Source organism: Diaphorina citri, unplaced genomic scaffold (assembly GCF_000475195.1).
Source record: "Diaphorina citri unplaced genomic scaffold, Diaci psyllid genome assembly version 1.1 scaffold1336, whole genome shotgun sequence".
In the NCBI taxonomy this organism is placed as follows: domain Eukaryota; kingdom Metazoa; phylum Arthropoda; class Insecta; order Hemiptera; family Psyllidae; genus Diaphorina; species Diaphorina citri.
In genome coordinates this window covers 61,092-86,178 of record NW_007378764.1, presented here as the reverse complement: position 1 = coordinate 86,178, position 25,087 = coordinate 61,092, and the positions used below count along the sequence as shown (strand labels likewise).

General features: G+C 37.5%; 3 protein-coding genes and 1 long non-coding RNA gene across 4 annotated transcripts; 2 read left to right on the top strand and 2 right to left on the bottom strand.

Annotated features, from left to right (window-relative positions):
- Positions 1-1,330: 1,330 nt before the first annotated feature.
- LOC103515424 lies at positions 1,331-3,641 on the top strand. The gene is made up of 3 exons (XM_008480365.1): positions 1,331-1,538; positions 1,941-2,153; positions 3,622-3,641. Exons 1-3 carry the CDS (start codon positions 1,331-1,333, stop codon positions 3,639-3,641), a joined length of 441 nt encoding a protein of 146 aa, XP_008478587.1.
- A 3,984-nt stretch (positions 3,642-7,625) lies between these two features.
- Positions 7,626-15,719, top strand: LOC103515422 (MAM and LDL-receptor class A domain-containing protein 1-like). Its single transcript, XM_026828134.1, is given in 9 exon segments — positions 7,626-7,685; positions 8,302-8,467; positions 8,790-8,931; positions 9,616-9,784; positions 11,533-11,620; positions 12,631-12,834; positions 13,741-13,898; positions 14,733-14,907; positions 15,538-15,719. Coding segments are annotated over 9 exon segments (1,344 nt in total).
- Positions 15,720-16,321: 602 nt separating this feature from the next.
- LOC113470011 lies at positions 16,322-16,692 on the bottom strand. The gene is made up of 2 exons (XR_003393235.1): positions 16,547-16,692; positions 16,322-16,422 (listed from the first exon to the last, which is right to left on the bottom strand). It is a non-coding gene; the product is annotated as an uncharacterized LOC113470011 (long non-coding RNA).
- Positions 16,693-17,256: 564 nt separating this feature from the next.
- Positions 17,257-23,852, bottom strand: LOC103515421 (ervatamin-C-like). Its single transcript, XM_008480362.3, has 6 exons — positions 23,688-23,852; positions 23,202-23,397; positions 22,706-22,993; positions 22,347-22,432; positions 18,722-18,892; positions 17,257-17,767 (listed from the first exon to the last, which is right to left on the bottom strand). Exons 1-6 carry the CDS (start codon positions 23,796-23,798, stop codon positions 17,645-17,647), a joined length of 975 nt encoding a protein of 324 aa, XP_008478584.2. The 5' UTR covers positions 23,799-23,852; the 3' UTR covers positions 17,257-17,644.
- Positions 23,853-25,087: the final 1,235 nt, after the last annotated feature.

Genomic DNA, 25,087 nt, shown 5'->3' with positions numbered 1-25,087 from the left:
TAATTAAAATTATTGTAAAAAGAAACAATTACCTATTAATAGATTTATCCTATTTTAAGATATCATTTTTAATAATTACCTATATTTTTTATTCTTTCTTTTGAGGGTTGTGCTTTTAGGTCCAAGGTAAAATATGTTTAAAGTAAAAATCATAATATAACTCTGAGAGTCTGAGGACTAGTACTGTGAGAGGAATGTTGATATTCACAGTTCCTCTTGTTGTTTAACCTGTATCACTAAGCTGAGATGAGAGCTCAGATGTTGATATAGGATGAAGAAGCTCTGGAAATATCTCTGCCAAAACTTCTTCCAAAATCTGATAGAACAACTGAAACCAAAACAAAATCAAAGTTCGACAAAATGAGCACTTGTGGAGTCTGATTTTGGTTGAGTGGAACAACTCACTAAGTGATGATTCTGCTATTAAAGCTTTGGAAAAAGGAACATTTGAAGGAAAAAAATTGATAGTATTTAATTTAATACTAGTGAAATTAGCACCAGCGACGGTGACGGAGGAGACTGATGCATCTGTGGTGGATATGACAACGGCCGAGGCAGGATCAGGAACCTCCAGCGTGGATCAACCGGAACCGGAGTCTGCCCCTCAGAATAATGTTCAAGTAGCTATGAAAAATATATTCATCATAGGTGATAGTCATTGTAGAGATATGCAGCCATGTATTAAACAGTTTGTAAAGTCTGATTGTAGGGTAAATTGTATTTCGCATCCAGGTAAAACCTTTAATTACGTTGTAGACTCTATCAAACCTAGTAAATTGTCAAATGATACCCAAATATGTATTTTCGCAGGCACCAACGATGTGTTCAACACGAAGTTCGAGGACCTAACAAGATCATTTCAAAAACTGTACAACAAATGTAGACAATTCAAAGTCTTAATAATCTTGATTCCCCCTAGGTACGACAAACGACACATGAACCGACATATTGTAAAACTAAATAGTAAGCTGAAACACCTAATCAAGACATTTGACAACTTTGATCTCATTGACCCTACAAACTTCATCCAACATCAACACTTCAGTCATGATGGACTCCACCTGAACTTAAAGGGCAAAAACTTTATATCAAAGAAACTTGTGACGAAAATATTCGGTAGGGTGTTCAGTAACAAGACCAACAATGATTATATGAACAAGATTAACAAGAGCAAGAATGTTCAACAATATCATGATAGAGATAGGTATCATCATCGTACACGTGCAGTCCCTCATCAGTCATACAGGGTACCTCCAGTACAATGTTCTCATCAAGAGCGCAACCTACCTTGTTTGGTTCCTCGGGATATGATTCCCCCGCCATTCACCAAATGAAGACTCTCCAACTTGAATCAAATAGAATTCATGATATCAAAGAAAATCTAACAAGAGAATTAACTGAGCTTGAACTAACGGTGAAAGATGTTCGGGAAGAAATTACAACAAGGAAAAGCCAATGTGAACAAATTCAGCAAGACATTCAAACCAAGTCAGACATGTTGAATAACTATAGTCAAGACATTGATGCTGAAAAAGCACGTAAGTTGAAATCTATATTTAGATTTGAACAGGTAGATTAGAGACAATCATAGGAGTTCATTCTCGGATTTGTTAATATTTTGAACTGTGGTATTTGAACAGACAACAACATTACACTCATTTCGTATTTATTTAAAAAGATAATACTAAGAGATTCAAACCAAGTCAGACATGTTGAATAACTATAGTCAAGACATTGATGCTGAAAAAGCACGTAAGTTGAAATCTATATTTAGTTTTAAACAGGTAGATTAGACAATTATAGGAGTTCATTCTCGGATTTGTTAATATTTTGAACTGTGGTATTTGAACAGACAACAACATTACACTTATTTCGTATTTATTTAAAAAGATAATACACATATTATACACTCATCTAAGCCTTTTGTCTCCATTCTGTAGGAATCAATTCCATTGTTGAGCAGGTCAAATCCAAGTACAACTACAATAAAAGCAAAGTCAAACTACTATCTCACCTCTTCAAATGTGACCTGTCTCTTGTTGATGAAGCATCCCATGTTTACAATTTTGTGCTCAAGAATGACTATGGAAATGAAGAGGTTTTTGTCAAGTTTCAAACGGACGAAAATTTTCCAAGTTCACCCAATTTCCAATGTAAGTTCCTCCTTTTTTCTCTTGTTGATGAAGCATCCCATGTTTACAATTTTGTGCTCAAGAATGACTATGGAAATGAAGAGGTTTTTGTCAAGTTTCAAACGGATGAAAATTTTCCAAGTTCACCCAATTTCCAATGTAAGTTCCTCCTTTTTTCCTATAGGAAGGAAAGTAATGTAATCGGGTCAAATTTTTGATGGTCAGTTTTTAGTGCCAAATTTTGTCAAGTTTCAAACGGACGAAAATTTTCCAAGTTCACCCAATTTCCAATGTAAGTTCCTCCTTTTTTCCTATAGAAAGGAAAGTAATGTAATCGGGTCAAATTTTTGATGGTCAGTTTTTAGTGCCAAAACACGTTTTGAGATCCCTAGAGCCCAAATACAAAGTTTCAGCCATTGGTCCGTGTGTCTGTCTGTAAACAAAATATCTCTAGAACGGTAAGAGCTAGAGAGTTTAAATTTAGTTTGTAGCTGTCAAATGGTCCCTAGAGCCCAAATACAAAGTTTCAGCCATTGGTCCGTGTGTCTGTTTGTCTATCCTTCTGTCTGTCTGTAAACAAAATATCTCAAGAACGGTAAGAGCTGGAGACTTAAAATTTAGTTTGTAGCTGTTAAATGTGACAAGGATGCGACACGAAACTTTTGGTTAAGACGTGTAATTCAATAATATCTCGGGAACAGTATGAGCTAGAAACTTGAAATCTGGTATGAAATCCACAAATGTGACAAGGATGCAACACAAAACTTTTGGTTAGGACAGTTGCTGCAGATGGCGGCATTTTGGTCACTTTTTTGGCGGATTTCGACCACTTTTTGACGGTTTTCAGCTTATACTGACTAAACGGTTAGAGGTATTGTAAAAGTTACAATAGAAAAACACCCGAATAAGCATCTTTTAATAGGATAAAGAAACGGGAACAGTATGAGCTAGAAACTTGAAATCTGGTATGAAATCCACAAATGTGACAAGGATGCAACACAAAACTTTTGGTTAGGACAGGTGCTGCAGATGGCGGCATTTTGGTCACTTTTTGGCGGATTTCGACCACTTTTTGACAGTTTTCAGCTATACTGACTAAACGGTTAGAGATATTGTAAAAGTTACAATAGAAAAACACCCAAATAAGCATCTTTTAATAGGATAAGGAAAGTCGTGTGACGTTCACACTAGATTTTTTTTTATATCTATCAGGACTGTTGAGTTTTGACTAAGGGATTCAAGCCAATGCCTTCAAGCAATAAAACAAAGTCCAACCCCAGCATGCAAAAAAATATTTAACGTCGTCGATTCTGAATACCTATTTCTATTTTCTAAGCAATGTTAGTAATTTTGTCATTGAATAAGTATTTACCTATTTCATTAACATAGGTACAAGACAAAATGTGAAATTATTGCATTTAACTACTTACTTGAATTTTAAAAAAAAGTGTTTTCATTGTTCATTTCAAAAAATTGTCTATTGCATTAGGTATCTACCCCTTAGCATAATGTCATCTAACCATTCTAACCCACTTATTCAGTCAAAATTAGTAGTATCTCTTACGTCTCATGTACTTACATATAAAACAGCTTGTGAAAGACAATTATTCCACCAAGGAATGAGATTAATAGAGTTAGTGATCCTAAGAATCTGGAAAATAAAATGTTTAATTTTATTAGTACCTAGCAAAGTTAATCCACCAAGGAATGAGATTAATAGAGTTAGTGATCCTAAGAATCTGGAAAATAAAATGTTTAATTTTATTAGTACCTAGCAAAGTTAACCCTTAATAAGGCAGTGGTAGAATGATTACCAGTTGAAAGTTACCATGAGATTAATAGAGTTAGTGATCCTAAGAATCTGGAAAATAAAATGTTTAATTTTATTAGTACCTAGCAAAGTTAAAGTTGAAGGAAGTGCTGAAAAACATGGAAAATCTATTTTGTGTTAATATAGGCTAGGGCTAGGCGGTGCTTCAAATTATTGCTCTCTGTGCACCTCTCTGCAACCATATCCAATCACTTGCATGCAATCAGCATACTTCGTTTTAACGACACCCTGTATGAAATTATGCAGAACTTTAGTCAGGGGCAAACGAGGAGGAGGAGAGGAAGGAGAAGGAGGTAGAGGAAGGGAAGGAGAAGGAGGAAGACGAGGAAAAACTTCATGGACTTCTTCTTGATCGGTCATCAGGATTACACTGGGCACTCTACCATAGCTATTATACCGAGGTACCTACTCTCTACGGTACCTACTACTAGTTCGAATTACTCACTACCTACTCACTCGTAGTGATACTTACATATAAAACAGCTTGTGAAAGACAATTATTCCACCAAGGAATGAGATTAATAGAGTTAGTGATCCTAAGAATCTGGAAAATGAAATGTTTAATTTTATTAGTACCTAGCAAAGTTAAAGTTGAAAGAAATGCTGAAAAACATGGAAAATCTATTTTGTGTTAATATAGGCTAGGCGGTGCTTCAAATTATTGCTCTCTGTGCACCTCTCTGCAACCATATCCAATCACTTGCATGTAATCAGCATACTTTACCTATATGTAATGAAATTCTGTTGAAGGATGAAGGATCTGAATTTACTTACCCAACTAGAGAGTATGCACAAGTTATCACAGTCAACACAGCAAACAAAGTACTCCGTAGAAATCCATCCTGCCAAATTTTTTCCACATCAATATTTTGGGCAAGACCCACAGTCTGGCTGTACATCCGCATAGAGAATTGTGGTTCTTCCATATTGGAAGATGAGTTTCTTAACCAGGATTCAAAGAATTCAAAAACAAGTCATTTTTTGCTTTCTGCCTGGGTTGTTTTATTTGAGGACATTCTTTGAACTTGTTGAGCTTATCACAGGTTAAGTATTTCAACACCTACTACCCAACCCCTCATCAACACAGCAAACAAAGTACTCCGTAGAAATCCATCCTGCCAAATTTTTTCCACATCAATATTTTGGGCAAGACCCACAGTCTGGCTATACATCCACACAGGGAATTGTGGTTCTTCCATATTGGAAGATGAGTTTCTTAACCAGGATTCAAAGAGTTCAAAAACAAGTCATTTTTTGCTTTCTGCCTGGGTTGTTTTATTTGACGACATTCTTGGAACTTGTAGAGCTTATCACAGGTTAAGTAAGTATTTCAACACCTACTACCCAACCCCTCATTCAAAACTTCAAAAGTATGTACAAACTCTTAACCAGGATTCAAAGAGTTCAAAAACAAGTCATTTTTTGCTTTCTGCCTGGGTTGTTTTATTTGACGACATTCTTGGAACTTGTTGAGCTTATCACAGGTTAAGTAAGTATTTCAACACCTACTACTCAACCCCTCATTCAAAACTTCAAAAGTATGTACAAATCATATAAAAACTTTGACTTTAGATGACATAGCTAGAGGAGCTTCATCATCGTCATCCTGGTAACTTTTGGTTCATTTTAAACATCACTTCACAGTTGGCACTGAATATGATGACATAGCTAGAGGAGCTTCATCATCGTCATCCTGGTAACTTTTGGTTCATTTTAAACATCACTTCACAGTTGGCACTGAATATTGGTAAGTTCTTGGTTTGAATGGTAGTTTGAATATTGGTAAAATAAGCAAAAACCATTAAACCACAGCTATCATAAGAAAAACACTTTATTACATTATTATCAGTTAATCTGTCCTTTTATCTTATCAACAAAATAAAATAATAAAATATTTTGAAATCAAAACAAGAACATATGGAAGGATTTGACACACGACATGGAGTTTTGAAATTATGCTCTTCCGAAGAAATTATGCTTCCCGTGCGTAGTTTTTGGGTACCTATTAACTGTCACCTGAGAAAATAATAGGTAGGTAGGTTACAAAAAAATAGGTAATTTTACATTCCTAGGCATGAAAAAAAATACAGTGGGTAAAAAAGAAATGTAAAAAATCAAAGGCTTACGAAACGAGATATTGAAAAAAAATACAGTGGGTAAAAAAGAAATGTAAAAAATCAAAGGCTTACGAAACGAGATATTCATCTGTGCGACAACTTCCAGTGAGTATGTCGACGTCGCGTATCCAAAACAAACAAATTTACAGTGTTGTCAAGTCTACGTTTGAAACCCCAGCTAGATTTTGATCACACCGCACCGCAAGGATAGGACATCAGTCGGACTATATTATCAGGGGACTTCTTCTTTTGTTAACCGTCTGTGGGTACTGAAACATTTGGAACTTAGTAACCTTAAGCATTTACAGTGTTGTCAAGTCTACGTTTGAAACCCCAGCTAGATTTTGATCACACCGCACCGCAAGGATAGGACATCAGTCGGACTATAAACTATATTATCAGGGGACTTCTTCTTTTGTTAACCGTCTGTGGGTACTGAAACGTTTGGAACTTAGTAACCTTAAGTAAGTTCCTCTTTGAAATATTGAACCTAATATTCCTAGTGCCTGCTTGCGAAAGGACAAGCAGGGTTTATACGCGACTTGGAAAACCTGAAAAAGTCATGGAATCTGAATTGTGCGACAACTTCCAGTGAGTATGTCGTATGTCGCGTATCCAAAACAAACAAATTTACAGTGTTGTCAAGTCTACGTTTGAAACCCCGGCAGTGGATGCATGCACTCATTTGGTTTCGAAATTCTACCGCTACCACACTCTAGCGCTAGTAGTTCTCAAAGCGCGCGAATTTTTGAAAACGTTTGTTTTCATTTTAGTGTTTGAAACAGCATTACAGCACTCTTGCAGTCTTGCTTCAGCTCTACATTTTCTAAAATTGATAAGGTCAACTAGGCATTTTGTTTTCCGGTATTTTCTAAGAGACCGATCGATTTCTTTCTCTAATTTTGTTTTTGATTTCTTCTGTCCACCATTCCACCAAGGAACTGGAGTAAAGTTCTTGTTTATTTTGATTTTAGGAATAGATTTGGTACATGATTCAAGAATGTTTGATGTGATTAGATGATTATAGTAATTTAGTAATTAATATTTTCTTCAACATTGTAAGATGAAAGTTTCAAGACCTTATTGGAAGAAGACCAATCAGCTTTTTTGAAGTTCCATTTTGTAATGGTACTATGACTTGTTTCTTGAAGTTTATAGTTGATTATTATTGGAAAATGATCCGATGAACATAAATCATAATGTACAAACCATGATTTCTCAGTGACCGAGAGATGAGGAGTAATAGGTCTGGGTGTATTGAGATCTGTTACACTATCTTCCTTGGATAAATCAGGTTTGTCAGGGCTTGTGGGCATAAGATGAATATGTCCAGAAGTATCGTCATTGGTTACATGATCTTCTCTGATTTTGTCTGGATTCTCCAAACACAGGGATTGTGAATTATCAGGTCCAGGGGTATCGTGATCTATTGCATGATGGTCATTAAGCTTTTATGGAAGTGTCTGGAAGTATTCTGATGAGTGATCTATTGGACACTTTGAGAACGTGGTAGCTTTGGTTTTCTCAAATACAATTCTAGACATCATGACAAAGAATGGTTCCTTGGTCCCTCCCACACCCACAAAGAAAACCACCATCACACAGGTGGTTCAACTGGCTTCAGTTTTTGGGTGGAAGATCTCTATGGTGGTGCTCCCCACCCTGTCAATTTCAATAAAATCAGAAAAAAGGATTTTTTTTTTAAAAAATATAAAGAAACTTCTTCGTATGTATCCTTATCTTCATCACGAGAAGACCCATAAGTTGTTAAAAGTGAGATTAAACACCTATACTTCCACCAGACCGAATTTAGAACACCACGCCATGCCAGGCGAAGCCCTTGAAATCCTTAGATAATATTGCTGGGTTCCCGGCTCCACTCAGGCTGGGTGAGGTTAAATTGAGGAGACGGGTAGCTTATCGCCGAATGGTGGGTCACGAGAAGACCCATAAGTTGTTAAAAGTGAGATTAAACACCTATACTTCCACCAGACCGAATTTAGAACACCACGCCATGCCAGGCGAGGCCCTTGAAATCCTTAGATAATATAGCCCTTGAAATCCTTAGATAATATTATTTCTTTCGTCTCACATTTGGGGTTCAAGTCGTGCGAATGGCTTCATTGCTTTTGACGATATCACTTTCTTCAGCAGTTCATGTACAGGTAGGTAGTAGGCAGGAATCAAACTTTTCAGCCAATCAGCCGCGGGTTAATGTAAGCGGGAAGACTTCTGTGAGTTCGGCACGGTGCCAAATCTAAGCAACTGCAACTATTGGAACAACCGGAATGGCACCACGCTGAAATGGGAGCTGGGGGCGGGCACGCTATCGAACTGGCTGGGAGGACCCAACAAGGATGCCAGTGTTGCTGAAGATGCTGAAAAAGGTGAGCCATTGTTTTCCTCTAAAGGTAGAAACACACTATCATCACGTCACGTGAACTTATTTGGGGTGAGAGTGCCCTGGGCATAATCCTCTTGGGGTTTAGTAGCTGTAGTTCAAAGTTTTCCCATAATATTGTTGGTAATCTCGTTTAGGACAGCCACAGTACTATCACGTCACGTGAGTCCTGAACGACAGGGACAACAGATAGGCCCTCATCCTCAGAGGAATTAAATAATACCATGAGTCTGTAGTCTGTTACTGAGTTTGCCATAGTTAGTGAAATTTCAAATCCATACATTTTTCCCGTTTGTTATTGATTCCAGGTGGTTATATGTTTTTCGAGACATCCCTCCTTTCAGCCCCAGTTCTAAGGGTAGATGAGATCATTAGGGAAGGCCAAAACGCGTACATTGAGAGTGTAACTCAAGGCTCAACGGGCCCTGAAGGAAAGTGTGTACAATTTAGGTAAGTATCAAGAACCCTTGATGTGTAAGTGTAACCCTTATCTCACCCATTTGTCATTCTGTCATATAGCTTATTACTAGGATCTCTTTCTCGCCAACATTGGTTACTACAAAAAGTCTATTATCAGGATTATGTGATGAATCTTTGAAATAATGGACTGTGCTGAGGGTGGGTTTCATCAACCTAATTTTTAGCCCCTAACAGCCACTGTTAAGCCTATATAAATCAAATGGAACTTAACAGGCCTCTTAAGAAAATATTGGTGAAATCCACCTTAGCCCTGAAGGAAAGTGTGTACAATTTAGGTAAGTATCAAGAACCCTTGATGTGTAAGTGTAACCCTTATCTCACCCATTTGTCATTCTATCATATAGCTTATTACTAGGATCTCTTTCTCGCCAACATTGGTTACTGTGAAAAGTCTATTATCAGGATTATGTGATGAATCTTTGAAATAATGGACTGTTTCATCAACCTAATTTTTAGCCCCTAACAGCCCCTGTTAAGCCTATATAAATCAAATGGAACTTAACAGGCTGTTAGCTTATCAGGCCTCTTAAGAAGAAAATATTGGTGAAATCCACCTTTAGCCTCTTTAAATTAGAAACACTTTCCCATAATTTTCAGCAATAATTATTTATCTTTTCTTTTCTCACATTACCCTTTTACCCCTTCTGGTTTTAGTTTTGCCGTTGACGGGCTGAGTGCTGCTGGCTTACGAGTCATTCTACAGCCGGTGACCAAAGACAATCGGCCCGATGGATTTTTCCGAGTTCTGTGGGGCACCAAAGATCCCACATACAAAATGTGGATGACGGCGGAGATTCTGTACACTTTCAATAAGGAACATCAGGTGAGCTCCTTTGTGAAGAAGTCTGGAGAGTCACTCCTGAAAGCAGGGCCGTATTTAGGAGGGGGAAGCGACAAAATCCTGGATACGGCCCTGCCTGAAAGATTTGTTCGCTGTGATGAGTTTGCCTAGGGAAAGCCTGAAATTTTCTAAATGGGAAGGAATTTTTCGTTTCAAACGAAATGAAATCCAAGTTTTTTGTGTTCTACTTCTTTTTCTTGGTCAGGGGATATCCATTTAGAAGTCAGGGCAGAATTATGAACTCTGCCGTTTTTAAAAACAAAATAAAATTGTGTTGGAGTTCAAAATTTCTGTATTGGACATACTGCCAACTCTGCTGCCAAGCATACGATTTTCGGATTTTATGACGAAAGTTTTGAGAACCCGATTGTAATTTTCCTAACTTGTCCTTGTTCCTTGCTTATTAAAATCAAATTAAGACGTGTTGTGTTGGAATAAGTGGCATCTGAGGACAAAGGTAAGTAGTACCTACACCAATTGGTAATTACCTATATTTACCATCTACCTTCATGTCAATCATAGGTAAGTATACCACAATAAGTAACTACCCAATTGTTTAATATTTATGGTGTTTAATATAATATAATTGTTTAATATTAAAATTTACCCATTTGTGGTGAATAACTATAGGTAAGCTATAAAAAATTCTATCAATTTTATCGTAATAGATTTCTTCTGATGTGCAATAATATACTTACCTAGAACCTAATGCTACTTGAAACTTCAAAACTCAACCCAAGTAGTTACTTATTTTTTAATAGCTACCCATCCACGTACCTATAAGGCTATACCAATATACACATTTTTTATACTTACCTAGTTGGTTAATTGTTTATTTCTCTTGCTTATTAAAATCAAATTAAGACGTGTTGTGTTGGAATAAGTGGCATCTGAGGACAAAGGCAAGTAGTACCTACACCAATTGGTAATTACCTATATTTACCATCTACCTTCATGTCAATCATAGGTATGTATACCTATATCATTAATAAAATTTAGGTTCCATATTCTACCTCTGGAATTTGCATATTACCTTGATACCTAGGTATGTAAAGAAAACCAAGAAAAGTGAAAAGTTCGTGTCTTTCACAGGTACACTTATGGAGCTCCTACTTACGTTACGTAGTGAAATTATAATGTGCTCAGTGCTATTAGGTATAGGGCATTTAAGAAGTGGCAGGGGTCTTCAATTATTTATCAACCAAACTCGAGAAATTCCAAGTAGATATAGAAACCTCTCTGTGTTATAGTTGTTCAAGTAGAATCCATCTTTTAGGTACCTCTGAATTTAATATGAAAATTCTAACCGGCATTGTAAAAGTACATATTCAAATTTGCCTTATACCTACGTATGTAGGTACATTGGTACATACCTATAACACCGCCGAATAATCGTCCAGCGATCGACCTTCTAGTCCGCTTTGGTTTCATGGGTCCCTAAAGCGAGAACGTGGTAGCTTTGGTTTTCTCAAATACAATTCTAGACATCATGACAAAGAATGGTTCCTTGGTCCCTCCCACACCCACAAAGAGAACCACCATCACACAGGTGGTTCAACTGGCTTCAGTTTTTGGGTGGAAGATCTCTATGGTGAGTTTTCCCCACCCTGTGACTTTCAATAAAATCAGAAAAAAGGATCTTGTTAAAATATAAAGAAACTTCTTCGTATGTATCCTTATCTTAATGTTAGATAAACAAATAGTCATACTTGAATTTCTTTCTGTTTCAGATTGTAATCGAAGGCATTTGGGGTTCAAGTCGTGCGAATGGCTTCATTGCTTTTGACGATATCACTTTCTTCAGCAGTTCATGTACAGGTAGGTTGGTAGGTAGTAGGCAGGAATCAAACTTTTCAGCCAATCAGCCGCGGGTTAATGTAAGTCTTACAAAGTTATCTAGAAAACTTTATTAATATATCAAGTTTTCAAGTACTAATGTACTATATAGCTTTTTTTTTTTTTTTTTTTTAAGAGGTTTGACAGAGGGAACTGTAACTGCTATGGTCTTATCGTCCCGAAATCGAAGAGAGAAGGAAGACAGGATAGGAGAAAGGCAGCCGTTCCGAGAACGAACATTATCCCATCAGGATAAAATTGAACCCGCGGCCTAGAGCTTACAAGGCAGACGCACTACCAACTAAGCTAACTAGGGTGGCTAAATATAGGAAAGCCAGCCGTTCCGAGAACGAACATTATCCCATCAGGATAAAATCGAACCCGCGGCCTAGAGCTTACAAGGCAGACGCACTACCAACTAAGCTAACTAGGCTGGCTAAATATAAGTTTTTTTTTTTTAAAAAAAAAGGTTTGACAGAGGGAACTGTAACTGCTATGGTCCTATCGTCCCGAAATCGAAGAGAGAAGGAAGACAGGATAGGAGAAAGCCAGCTGTTCCGAGAACGAACATTATCCCATAAGGATAAAATCCGCCCCGGGCGGGAATCGAACCCGCGGCCTAGCGCTTACAAGGCAGACGCACTACCAACTAAGCTAACTAGGCTGGCTAAATATAAGTTTAATCCTAGTTTAAACTCAGCTTGTGGTTCTGGCCATACATTCGCCCGCTCACAAACATAACAATCTGTATGAACGCCGTGAAACATTTGTGAGTGTGCAATGTGCATTGTATTAGAATTGGTGGAGATGTCTGTTTTACAATTTACATTTATCAATCCATTCTTTCCTTCCATTTTCTCCCCCAATCTGTATGAACGCCGTGAAACATTTGTGAGTGTGCAATGTGCATTGTATTAGAATTGGTGGAGATGTCTGTTTTACAATTTACATGCATTTATCAATCCATTCTTTCCTTCCATTTTCTCCCTCAGTTTTCCCCAAAGGCGCCGTGGTTCGGCCAGGGGAGTGCCATTTCGAGCGAGATATGTGTGACTGGACTAACGGCACCGAGGGAAAGCCATCGGCCGCCGCTTGGCGCATGGCCACCGCTAGTAGGCGGCCCGCCAATCTGCCCGACAAAACATTTGGAGCTCCGGACGGGTACATTTATTTCGACCTGTTCAACCAGATTCTAGGTGAGATTCTGTAGGTGTTTCGGCATAAAGTGCTCCTGTTGTTGTTGTTGTTGTAGCGGCTTCAGCTGTAGCCGAATGGTGATAGCAGAATAAATAATAGATATCTTTTTGTCTGCCATACACCGGGGTGCTTCTAATTTTACCTATCAGACCACCTCCTCTTCTTTATCTTCGTCTTTTTTTTTTTTGTCTTTTCCCGTGTACAGACGGGGTCAGCGTTTTTCGTCAGTCTCTCAATAAACCCTAACTAGGGTGATAGCTTTGAGCTGACATTTGGTTTTGACTACAAATTTTACGAGTGGATGTCCTTCGCACTCAACTTTTGCTATTTCTTTAGCAAGGGAATTTTCAGGCTGGTTTAAAGGGAAAGCCATCGGCCGCCGCTTGGCGCATGGCCACCGCTAGTAGGCGGCCCGCCAATCTGCCCGACAAAACATTTGGAGCTCCGGATGGGTACATTTATTTCGACCTGTTCAACCAGATTCTAGGTAAGATTCTGTACCTGTAGGTGTTTCGACATAAAGTGCTCCTGTTGTTGTTGTAGCGGCTTCAGCTGTAGGCGAATGGTGATAGCAGAATAAATAATAGATATCTTTTTGTCTGCCATACACCGGGGTGCTTCTAATTCTACCTATCAGACCACCTCTTCTTTTTCTTCGGTCAGCGTTTTTCGTCAGTCTCTCAATAAGCCCTAACTAGGGTGATAGCTTTGAGCTGACATTTGGTTTTGACTACAAATTTTACGAGTGGATGTCCTTCGCACTCCACTTTTGCTATTTCTTTAGCAAGGGGATTTTCAGGCTGGTATACTGTTTAAAGTCCCCCAGCTAGACCAAGCTTGTCTACTCCCTGTTTAATGTCCCCAGCCAGACCCGTATCCAATATTATCACCTGTTATTATTTCAGGGAGCAACATGGTGCGTTTGGTGTCACCTGTCATTACAACCAACGAGGGAGATTCCCAGCTGCTGTGTTTCTCCTTCTGGTACGCTGCATTCGGAGCTGGTGAATCCGCCATTCTGCAAATCATCAGACAGGATAACTCTTCCGACACCTCCGAAAAGGTAAGGAGGAACAGAAGGTTGTTGATTGAATCTTCTTCGAAAGTTGGTGATATACCCTTTATTTTTAGATAGAGGGTATATCACCAAAGTTAGAAGTTTAGGTCGGCGGTTAGGTTTTTATGTTTCTCGCTATTGGAAAAAAAATCTCCAGCAAATTCCTTCAATTTTACCTGCTTTATCTATAAAATTTACACCTATTTCGTACACATAAGATCTTGTTTAGACTGCGGGAGTAAAGGGGACTTTTCAGTCTCATTCTGGCAGTATAAACACGGTATATTCTATTCTACTTCATATGGGTTCCAGTCGAGGTCGATCGAACTGTAGTAAAACCTACTGTACACCTTTAGAGTTTATCAGCTCTGCTTATACGGAACAGAAGGTTGTTGATTGAATCTTCTTCGAAAGTTGGTGATATACCCTTTATTTTTAGATAGTGGGTATATCACCAAAGTTAGAAGTTTAGGTCGGTGGTTAGATTTTTATGTTTCTCGCTATTGGAAAAAAAATCTCCAGCAAATTCCTTCAATTTTACCTGCTTTATCTATAAAATTTACACCTATTTCGTACACATAAGATCTTGTTTAGACTGCGGGAGTAAAGGGGACTTTTCAGTCTCATTCTGGCAGTATAAACATGGTATATTCTATTCTACTTCATATGGGTTCCAGTCGAGGTCGATCGAACTGTTGTGAAACCTACTGTACACCTTTAGAGTTTATCAGCTCTGCTTATACGGATACCATTTATAAAAAATCTGTATGTTCTGAGTGTTATATTGAAAAATAATAAATGGAAACTTATTAAATCAACTCCGTTTCCCGTTTTCTTCAGATATGGAGTCTAGAGGCGCGAAACATGGACACGACCCGTCCAGCGTGGATGCCAGCCCAAGTAGGTGTGGACGCATCCCGAGGCCCATTCCGCCTCATATTGGAAGGTCAAGCCACGAACGGAGGCTTTGCCATTGATGACCTGTCCTTTACAGCGTCTGGCAGTAACTGTCCGAGTAAGTTAAAATAGACTGATGAATTGTTTTTCCATAATTTCGGGAAAATTTGGGAATCCATATTTTTTTCATATAAAAGTCAAAACTTTTTTTACATAAAAAAAATCCCCAAGTTTTATGGCAAAATAATTCTCCTCCACACAAGCAAGTCCGAATCCATTTTGCGACGTAACAAGAAGAAATAGAAAGGAGACCATTTGTAGGGCAATAAAAAATAAATTACTGGTAATTTTATTATTTTGCAAGTGTATGTACCCAGAGGTCGTTTTGAGGCTTGATTATTTGATTGTGTGTGTGTGTTTTCTTTCGCAGTAACTGTCCGAGTAAGTTAAAATAGACTGATGAATTGTTTTTCCATAATTTCGGGAAAATTTGGGAATCCATATTTTTTTCATAAAAAAGTCAAAACTTTTTTATATATAAAAAAAAATCCCCAAGTTTTATGGCAAAATAATTCTCCTCCACACAACCAAGTCCGAATCCATTTTGCGACGTAACAAGAAGAAATAGAAAATTTGTAGGGCAATAAAAAATAAATTACTGGTAATTATTATTTTGCAAGTGTATGTACCCAGAGGTCGTTTTGAGGCTTAATTATTTGATTGTGTGTGTGTGTTTTCTTTGTTTCAGCGAGACCAGAAAAAGCCGGAATTCAAGCTCAAGCATTGAAAGCTGGTTAATGGAGAGATCAATCGATTTCTTTAGTCCAATTGAAACTGTACATTACAAACAACAAGAAGCCAGGATTTATCAACTTGGTCACATTTTCTACGAATTGTCTCTTACCTCATTTACTGCCATTTTGTTTGTAGAACAACAAGAAGCCAGGATTTATCAACTTGGTCATATTTTCTACGAATTGTCTCTTACCTCATTTACTGCCATTTTGTTTGTAGGTAGACCTACGCGGCGCGGAGATTCCTAGGTTATCTAAGCGGTACCTCTAGCTCTAGGTAGGTATTTGAATAAAATAAATTAAAAAACTCTTTCATTCCGTTGCCTACAAGGACTTTTGTGTACGTAGTAGGAGTCATTGAAAATGTCATTCCATATTCTTGTCTTTGTATGTTTGTATTATTATTGATGGAAAACAAATGCCCCTGAAAAAGTACTTTGCAGTCCCAGAGGGAAAATATTAAAATAACAATGAAAAAAGGTACAGTGAAACCCCAACATGTTAACTGTATCAAATGCTGAAGAACCCGTTGGGTATGGGTGACCAGTTTCCCTGCTTAATGCACTACGCTAAATTTTATGACTTGACTTGGACTCGAACCACCAACCTTCAGATCCACCCCACTACACCACTGAGGTTGGTATCTACTAATCTACTATCAAAATATCAAACTATAACCACCAAACACATTGGTTAATGGAGAGATCAATCGATTTCTTTAGTCCAATTGAAACTGTACATTACAAACAACAAGAAGCCAGGATTTATCAACTTGGTCATATTTTCTACGAATTGTCTCTTACCTCATTTACTGCCATTTTGTTTGTAGGTAGGTAGACCTACGGTAATCCAGTAGGGGAACTTCTCTCCATTCAGTACTGAAAAGGGAATTTATAAATCTTAATTAGCACGATTCATGGATAGTTTTTTTTTCTTCAAATTTAGTGGTAATAATAGGTAGACCTACGCGGCGCGGAGATTCCTAGGTTATCTAAGCGGTACCTCTAGCTCTAGGTAGGTATTTGAATAAAATAAATTAAAAAACTCTTTCATTCCGTTGCCTACAAGGACTTTTGTGTGTACGTAGTAGGAGCCATTGAAAATGTCATTCCATGATCAAATGCTGCCCAAAAAGGAAAATGAAACCGTTTGTAGATCAAGAATTAGGTACATAGGAACTTACTTACTTACTTGTCGTGTCCGTGAGACAGGCTTGATACCTACCTGTGTCACAATTAAGCCAACTGAGAAAAGAAAGATGATTATGTGACGTCACGACTGTTTAAACTTTTATTTGAATAGAATTTTTGGCCTTTTGAAGAAACCTTTGTATTATTATTGATGGAAAATAAATGCCCCTGAAAAAGTACTTTGCAGTCCCAGAGGGAAAATATTAAAATAACAATGAAAAAAGCTACAGTGAAACCCCAACATGTTAACTGTATCAAATGCTGAAGAACCCGTTGGGTATGGGTAACCAGTAGAACAGTTTGAACCCTCACCGAGGAATGGAAATTTATTTTATTTTACAATGCACGTAGGTAGTGCCCATTTGACCCATTTTTTGACCAAATAGATAATTAAATTATGTATTTCTAGTGGCTAGTAAAAGGTAATTCCTGAGTAGGGAAAACGTGAAGAAGAAATCGTTATTGATAACAAAATTACCAAAGTTTCAGTTTAGATATCGTGATTTTAGTCATTTATTGAGAAAACATAGACACAAAACATAGCATAATATGCATCATACTAAAATTATGTAAGTTCTACTTTTAATGACATTACCCTAGAGTTTTTATTCTTGGATGTAGCAAGAAAAGTTTGGCATATCATAAAGTATGGTCACAAAGTACTCCACTCACTCCATTGATTCACCAGTTAGGAGTCATATCTGTCCAACTGTCGCGTCGTGAAAATTTGGGAGTTTTGGACACCATTATCAGCAAAAGTTTTAATTTCCAAAATTGAAAAAGTTCATAAGTTATCTTCAAAGTTACAACATTGACGGTTTGCGTCAGTTATTGTGATTGTAGAATTCTCTTTACAGATGACATTTTCTTTTCAAAGCGCGGTCACACCAGAAGCTATCCATCCAACACCACAAGTATTCACTCCTTTGGCAACTCTGATGTATCCGTTCTCTCCCCATTTGGGACCCCAGCTGTTTTTGATAATCCAGTTTGGTTAGATTTAACAAGCTACACTTTATCTTACCCTAAATCCTTTGGTTAGATTTAACAAGCTACACTTTATCTTACCCTAAATCCTTTGGTTAGATTTAACAAGCTACACTTTATCTTACCCTAAATCCTTTGGTTAGATTTAACAAGCTACACTTTATCTTACCCTAAATCCTTTGGTTAGATTTAACAAGCTACACTTTATCTTACCCTAAATCCTTTGGTTAGATTTAACAAGCTACACTTTATCTTACCCTAAATCCTTTGGTTAGATTTAACAAGCTACACTTTATCTTACCCTAAATCCTTTGGTTAGATTTAACAAGCTACACTTTATCTTACCCTAAATCCTTTGGTTAGATTTAACAAGCTACACTTTATCTTACCCTAAATCCTTTGGTTAGATTTAACAAGCTACACTTTATCTTACCCTAAATCCTTTGGTTAGATTTAACAAGCTACACTTTATCTTACCCTAAATCCTTTGGTTAGATTTAACAAGCTACACTTTATCTTACCCTAAATCCTTTGGTTAGATTTAACAAGCTACACTTTATCTTACCCTAAATCCTTTGGTTAGATTTAACAAGCTACACTTTATCTTACCCTAAATCCTTTGGTTAGATTTAACAAGCTACACTTTATCTTACCCTAAATCCTTTGGTTAGATTTAACAAGCTACACTTTATCTTACCCTAAATCCTTTGGTTAGATTTAACAAGCTACACTTTATCTTACCCTAAATCCTTTGGTTAGATTTAACAAGCTACACTTTATCTTACCCTAAATCCTTTGGTTAGATTTAACAAGCTACACTTTATCTTACCCTAAATCCTTTGGTTAGATTTAACAAGCTACACTTTATCTTACCCTAAATCCTTTGGTTAGATTTAACAAGCTACACTTTATCTTACCCTAAATCCTTTGGTTAGATTTAACAAGCTAAACTTCATCTTACCCTGAATCCGTCAGCGTTGATGATAGCTACCAAAGGTCCAATATCGTTCAAGTATTTGGCATATACGACTTCGTTAGATATAGGGTCGACGTTGGTGGCGATGGTGTAGCGTTTGTCCACCTTTACCTTGGCTTTCTTCTGGTCAAACTGACAGGGTCCTTCGTAGATGCGCTGAAACATACAAGGGAACAATTGAGCTCGTAGATAAATAATCGACTGGTTTAAAAAAAAAAAAGTGTTTCATCGCCGTTTTTACTTCGTAACGGACAATTGAGGAGCTGGTTGAATACCCTTGGCTTGCTTTCTATCCCAATATTTTACTCCTCTTTTAATCTTCATCACCTTCTTTACCTCTCCATTCCTTTTCGTCCTTCCTTGTATATCCCTCTGTCTTCTATCTTCTAATCTTTACCCTTCCTTCTACTCCTTCCATAAACCCGCAACATTAATATGAGGGCTAAAATATCTGTGAAATTCTCTATCCCAATATTTTACTCCTCTTTTAATCTTCATCACCTTCTTTACCTCTCCATTCCTTTTCGTCCTTCCCTGTATATCCCTCTGTCTTCTATGTTCTAATCTGTACCCTTCCTTCTACTCCTTCCATAAACCCGCAACATTAATCTGAGGGCTAAAATATCTGTGAAATTTGGAGGAGAGATGAGCTAAGAGAGAGGAAATCGGGAGAGGGAATAAATTTAGGAATGTCTATCCCAATATTTTACTCCTCTTTTAATCTTCATCACCTTCTTTACCTCTCCATTCCTTTTCGTCCTTCCCTGTATATCCCTCTGTTTTCTATCTTCTAATGTCTAATCTGTATCCATCCTTCTACTCCTTCCATAAAGCCGCAACATTAATATGAGGGCTAAAATATCTGTGAAATTTGGAGGAGAGATGATCTAAGAGAGAGGAAATCGGGAGAGGGAATAAATTTAGGAATGAAGAGCGATAGCGATATTGTGAGCAGCACGTTTTTATATTAAATTAAAATATATCTATATACCGATAAAGAGACAAAGCAATATTAGTTCTTTATGGCTTATGGCCCTCTGCCAACCAATGTGTTTTTGCATGAAGTTGGTGTAAAAAAGTATACCATACCGGTAAAGCATACCAAATTTCATCGCTCTACGAAAAACCGTTCTTGAGATATTTTGTACCTATACCACACATTCGCATTTAAACCTGTAGCCTGTATAGTACATACGCAAGTAAGTGTATGTGACAATTTCTCAAATAAGGAAAATCACATCCTGCATAAATGTAATTACTAACCTTATGTAAACCTATTTTCAGACCCATGTACCCCAATGTGTTTTTGCATGAAGTTGGTGTAAAAAAGTATACCATACCGGTAAAGCATACCAAATTTCATCGCTCTACGACAAACCGTTCATGAGATATTTTGTACCTATACCACACATTCGCATTTAAACCTGTAGCCTGTAGTACATAACCGTTCATGAGATATTTTGTACCTATACCACACATTCGCATTTAAACCTGTAGCCTGTAGTACATATACGCAAGTAAGTGTATGTGCATGACAATTTCTCAAACAAGGAAAATCACATCCTGCATAAATGTAATTACTAACCTTATGTAAACCTATTTTCAGACCCATGTACCTATGTTTTTGGATTTATCTTTGGTACCAAGAACACAAAATTCGTTTGAACACAGACATAATGTAGATTATATCTATCTAGATCTTGGGAAAGGTTCAGGATATGAACAACGTAAGAGAGAGAGAGAGAGAGAGAGAGAGAGAGAGAAAGAGAGATATGGTTGGGAAGCAATGGAGAGAGAGAGAAGACGGGAAAGAAGGTTAAGATGCGACGAGGAATTATGTATGTCCTATGTTTTTGGATTTATCTTTGGTACCAAGAACACAAAATTCGTTTGAACACAGACATAATGTAGATTATATCTATCTAGATCTTGAGAAAGGTTCAGGATATGAACAACGTAAGAGAGAGAGAGAGAGAGAGAGAGAGAGAGAGAGAGAGAGATGGTTGGGGAGCAATGGAGAGAGAGAGAAGACGGGCAAGAAGGTTAAGATGCGTCGAGGAATTATGTAAACTTTTGTTAGCATACAAAAGCCTTTGTACTGCTAAGTATAATGAATGCAGTATCTGATAAAGACAAAGGCGCTTTTAATCCTAGGTCTTGTAGTAAACAAGGAAATACTGCTAAGTATAATGAATGCAGTATCTGATAAAGACAAAGGCGCTTTCAATCCTAGGTCTTGTAGTAAACAAGGAAATGAGAGGGGTATACTTACATATGGATGTATCTAAGATTGGAATTATGTATCTATAAGAACCTGTCTTGGGATACCTATCTATGTACTGCTAAGTATAATGAATGCAGTATCTGATAAAGACAAAGGCGCTTTCAATCCTAGGTCTTGTAGTAAACAAGGAAATGAGAGGGGAATACTACTTGCATATGGATGTATCTAAGATTGGAATTATGTATCTATAAGAACCTGCCTTGGGATACCTATTTATCAGGGATGTGATAAATCGGGTGTAATGAAGAAAAAAGCGGGTTTAGAATTCTGTGAAAATGCCACATCCACTATTTTCAAAGTATTTTAAATTTATCACATCCAGAGACTCGTTTGATAGGATCCCGATGGTGAGACAACGGTCAAAAGCGAATTTCCAAGTGTAGCTTACGAGTGATGAATATGAATTCTGTAGAAAGGTGGAAACGTCTTCACCTAATTTGTAAAAAAAAGAGAACTTCGTCTGAAATACTTTCAGGAACATTTTCTTACCTAACAAGGAAATGAGAGGGGGATACTTACATATGGATGTATCTAAGATTGGAATTATGTATCTATAAGAACCTGCCTTGGGATACCTATCTATCAGGGATGTGATAAATCGGGTGTAATGAAGTAAAAGCGGGTTTAGAATTCTGTGAAAATGCCACATCCACTATTTTCAAAGTATTTTAAATTTATCACATCCATCCATCACATCTTGTACGTTGCAATGGCGACTCACTTGGTAAAATAAGTGAATTCAGCAAGTTCATTGATTCAAAATGTCAACATTAATCCTGGTTTTGTACCCTTGTTCATTGATGGCAAGATCCCTTGTTTCTTTAATAGTGCCATGGTCAATTTTTTGCGGACTTGATTAAAGATCACCAACAATTCAAATAGATTCTATTGCAGTTGTGATATCTAAAGCTGCAGTGATTAAAGATCACCAACAATTCAAATAGATTCTATTGCAGTTGTGATATCTAAAGCTGCAGTGCTAAAGTTCCTCTTAGCATAAAACAAAACAATACTTTCTACTCTTGAAATTAACTCGGTTATGTACCTACTATCCTGGGTTCTGGCACAAGACTATACCGACATAACTCCTTGTCCCGGTTAGATATATCCTGGCCTGGCACTCTACACATGAGTTTCCCAAAACATAAAACAAAACGCTGAAAGATATCAGAAATTATTATTGCTCGCTCCCAGCCTGGAAGAAAAATTGCAGCCATGTGTGATACATGAGACAAAACAGTTGGATGGAAAAGTTAACGCGTTAGTCCTTTGAGGGCCTGAAGGATTTTTCGTCGTCGTCTTTCTTCTTCCTTCTTATTCTTCAACTTTGTCTTCTCCTTCTAGATAGAGATAGGACATGTGAGGCCGGCCCCCGCAGCAAGCGTAGTTGAAACGGTCACAGTCGATCAGTTCTGGGGGAAAATGAGTGCATTTGTTTTCTAGGTTAGTGTTGGGAATCGAGTTTTCTAGAGTGAAGATAGTCTGTATAGTGGTGTCAAAACTTAACGGCATAGTATGACATGGAAACAGACGTCCCCCACGAGAATGAAAATTTCCAATGGAATGATAATTTTGGCTGTGATGTGCAACCAGTCAAAGGCTGGCAGCTGCTTTGTTTGTTATTAAATAAATGTTTTTCCCTTACGTTAGAACTACAAAAAATTTATCTAAATATAATAGCTTACGTTGTTTTGAAAGCCTCTGGAAGTGGTTGGTTTGCAGTGCGTACGCAGTTTCCAGTGCTGTGGTTGCAGCATACGCCCAGGATGAGCTGCAGTAGCCTTGATCCAGCACAGGACTGATCAGTCCTTTGTTTCGCCAGTCGACACTGCTTGGGGTGTCCTTGTACTTCAGATCTCTATACAGGAGTTCCTCTCCCATTTGTACCATCTCCTGGAACGATTGGCTTTCTACACCGGTAAGCTCGGGCGCCTGCCTCTCGCACTGACTGGTGAATTTGGACAGTTCTTTCTCTGTAAGGGAAAAATTGTGGTTACTGGTTAAGTAAGTATACTCGTAAGTAAGTAAATGGATTTTTTTGTGGAAGAGTATTGGCTTAGGTTGTTATATCTCTATTGCCTTAGGGACATTCCTTAGAGATAGTTACATGGTCTATTCTATTTGTACCTACTTACTTATTCTATGGCATATCCTGGTTTTTCCCTCCGATTTTCATCTTACCTCCGTAGTCGGAGAATTCTGTCATGCCATACTCGGCTGTTCCCTGTTCATTTTGGACGAAATGGTCGTGAACATCCATGTTCTTCTTGAACGCGTCGAATCTAAATTCAATCTCCCAGTCGCTGGCATACTTGCGTCCGAATTCAGCAACAAATTGACGGAACAGTGTCAACCGTTCGTCATTGGCATTGCCAGGCTGAAATTATTAGCAAGACCAAAAGGGAAAAGAATAAGTTATACAAAGGCCAAAGGCAAAGATAGATAGATACACAAGAGCATTTTTCTAGTACTTACGAGTTCTGGTATTAAAAGAAAGTACTTACTTACATGCTTGTAGATCATAAAATGTTGCTACCAAAATTTTCGAAGTTGAAATAATTTTCTTTCTTCTTATTATCTGTAATAATTTACCACTCCTATGTTAGTAAGTACGTCCTTTTAATTACTGGAACAGTATTCCACTAGGTATGTTTAGTAAGAACTTACCTCGAGTACCCGGGTTATCCTCTGTTGGACTTCATCATTTAGATCGACGTCAATACTCAGAGCACAATGGACGAGACATAAGGCCCCCAAAATTTGCAGTAAAATCTTCATGTTGATCAGTGTGAGGTTCAGTAGCTACTAAATCAAAATTCTACTTGAATACGGTTCCCTACTTGAGTTTTTTAATAGCCTCGAGATAAGATTCAATTTATTTTCATTCGAAAGTAAGTATTCTAATCAATTTAATATTATCTCAAGAGCCTGAAGAAATCGCTCAATGAGTGCTTAAGTCGAGATAAGATTCAATTTATTTTCATTCGAAAGTAAGTATTCTAATCAATTTAATATTATCTCAAGAGCCTGAAGAAATCGCTCAATTAGTGCTTAATCATTAGAGTTCAGATCGAGTCCTAAATCGTATATCTACGAATGTCATTTGGAGTCCATTCTTGTAACGAATCCAAAGGCCCATTCCGGGTTATGTAGTTGGAGGATCTTCCAGTATTCCTTTGCCAATGTACCCGAGTAGTTCTTACTTCAATGTAGACTTAAAAATACTGGTACCTACGAGATTTTTTGGAACTTATTTCGAATCAATTTTGTGCCCAGATTATCTCAAAATTGACTCCGAATAGCGGCCGAACCGTACATTTCTCGAGCTTGGGGCCCAAAGAGACTTTGATCTACATTTTATAAAGTATAATTCACCAAAGTTTGAGCGACTTGGGCCGAAAACCAAAGTCCTGAGGAGCTGAGGATTGGGAACATGAGCTTTTTTAAACTTTGTTACCCACACCCATAGCTTGTTAAGCTTTATTGCGAGCACATTGCATACACAGACTTTTCGATTTTATTTTGTATTTTTCTAGCTCATGGGAAAATATTCAAACTTAGAATATTTTGGTGGGAGAATGTTGGAAATCGAATCCTCATATAATTTGAATTTTAGCGCTTTTAAACCTTGTGTTATAAAACTGTCTGTGCCAAAATACAATGTTGTGATTGGTTGAAATTCTGAATTCCTATTGGTTGGAGATAATATGACGTAATTGCACTTGAGCCCCTTTTCTGTTGTGGAGAAGAGCTTGGTCTGGAAAATTGTTAGTAAAATGGATAGTTTTTCCAAAGGTTTTTCTGTGTGTATCCTCAGTTACTAGCAAAATAAAGTCAAAGAAAGTTGTGAATATGGAAGTCCCGACTTTTCATTTCCTAGGAGTTCCTTCAGCTCAATGGTAAAACTTTACCACCACAGCAATAAAGTTCATTTAAATCCAGGAAAAATCCATGAAACTAAAGATCTGTTATTATCTCTGTTATCAACGACTGATTAGGTAGGTACTGATAATGATAAAAAAGTTTTTCTGTTAAAATTTTAAAAAATTGAACAGTGAGAAGCTAGC